This window comes from Bison bison, unplaced genomic scaffold, assembly GCF_000754665.1.
Source record: "Bison bison bison isolate TAMUID 2011002044 unplaced genomic scaffold, Bison_UMD1.0 scf7180017845367, whole genome shotgun sequence".
NCBI classification, from domain to species: Eukaryota; Metazoa; Chordata; class Mammalia; order Artiodactyla; family Bovidae; genus Bison; species Bison bison.
Genome location: NW_011475940.1, coordinates 24,902 through 25,225, shown reverse-complemented (window position 1 = coordinate 25,225; position 324 = coordinate 24,902). Strand labels below are relative to the sequence as shown.

At 64.5% G+C, this 324-nt stretch overlaps 1 protein-coding gene across 1 annotated transcript in view; it reads right to left on the bottom strand.

The window, feature by feature from the left end:
• The window catches only part of LOC104984295 (kinesin-like protein KIF1A), a gene marked incomplete at its 5' end in the record, with an annotated part of 37,208 nt that overhangs the window by 16,484 nt on the left and 20,400 nt on the right, over positions 1-324 (bottom strand). The window contains 1 exon segment of the mRNA XM_010833966.1: positions 194-220. Within this exon segment, the coding sequence (XP_010832268.1) occupies positions 194-220 (27 nt within the window).

Genomic DNA, 324 nt, shown 5'->3' with positions numbered 1-324 from the left:
GGGGCTCAGCCACGGGGGGAGGGTGATGGGAGGAAGCGGTGTGACGGGGAGAGGAAAAGGAAATAAAACGGGGGGAGAAGACGGCAGAGACAGACGAGGAGGTGAGCGAGTGTGGAGGGCCCGCAAGCTGGAATGAGATCTCGGGGCTGTGGAGTGGGGGCAGGCTGAAAGAAACCAGGGGCACGGATGGTACCTAGGCATGTCCGAATCAAGAAACTGCCTGCAAAACACAAACAATCAGAGGTTAGTGGGGCCGGGGGCCGGGGGGGCAGCAGCAGCGGAGCAGGCGGGGGGCAGAGCGGAGGAGCGTCCGCGGCAGGCGGG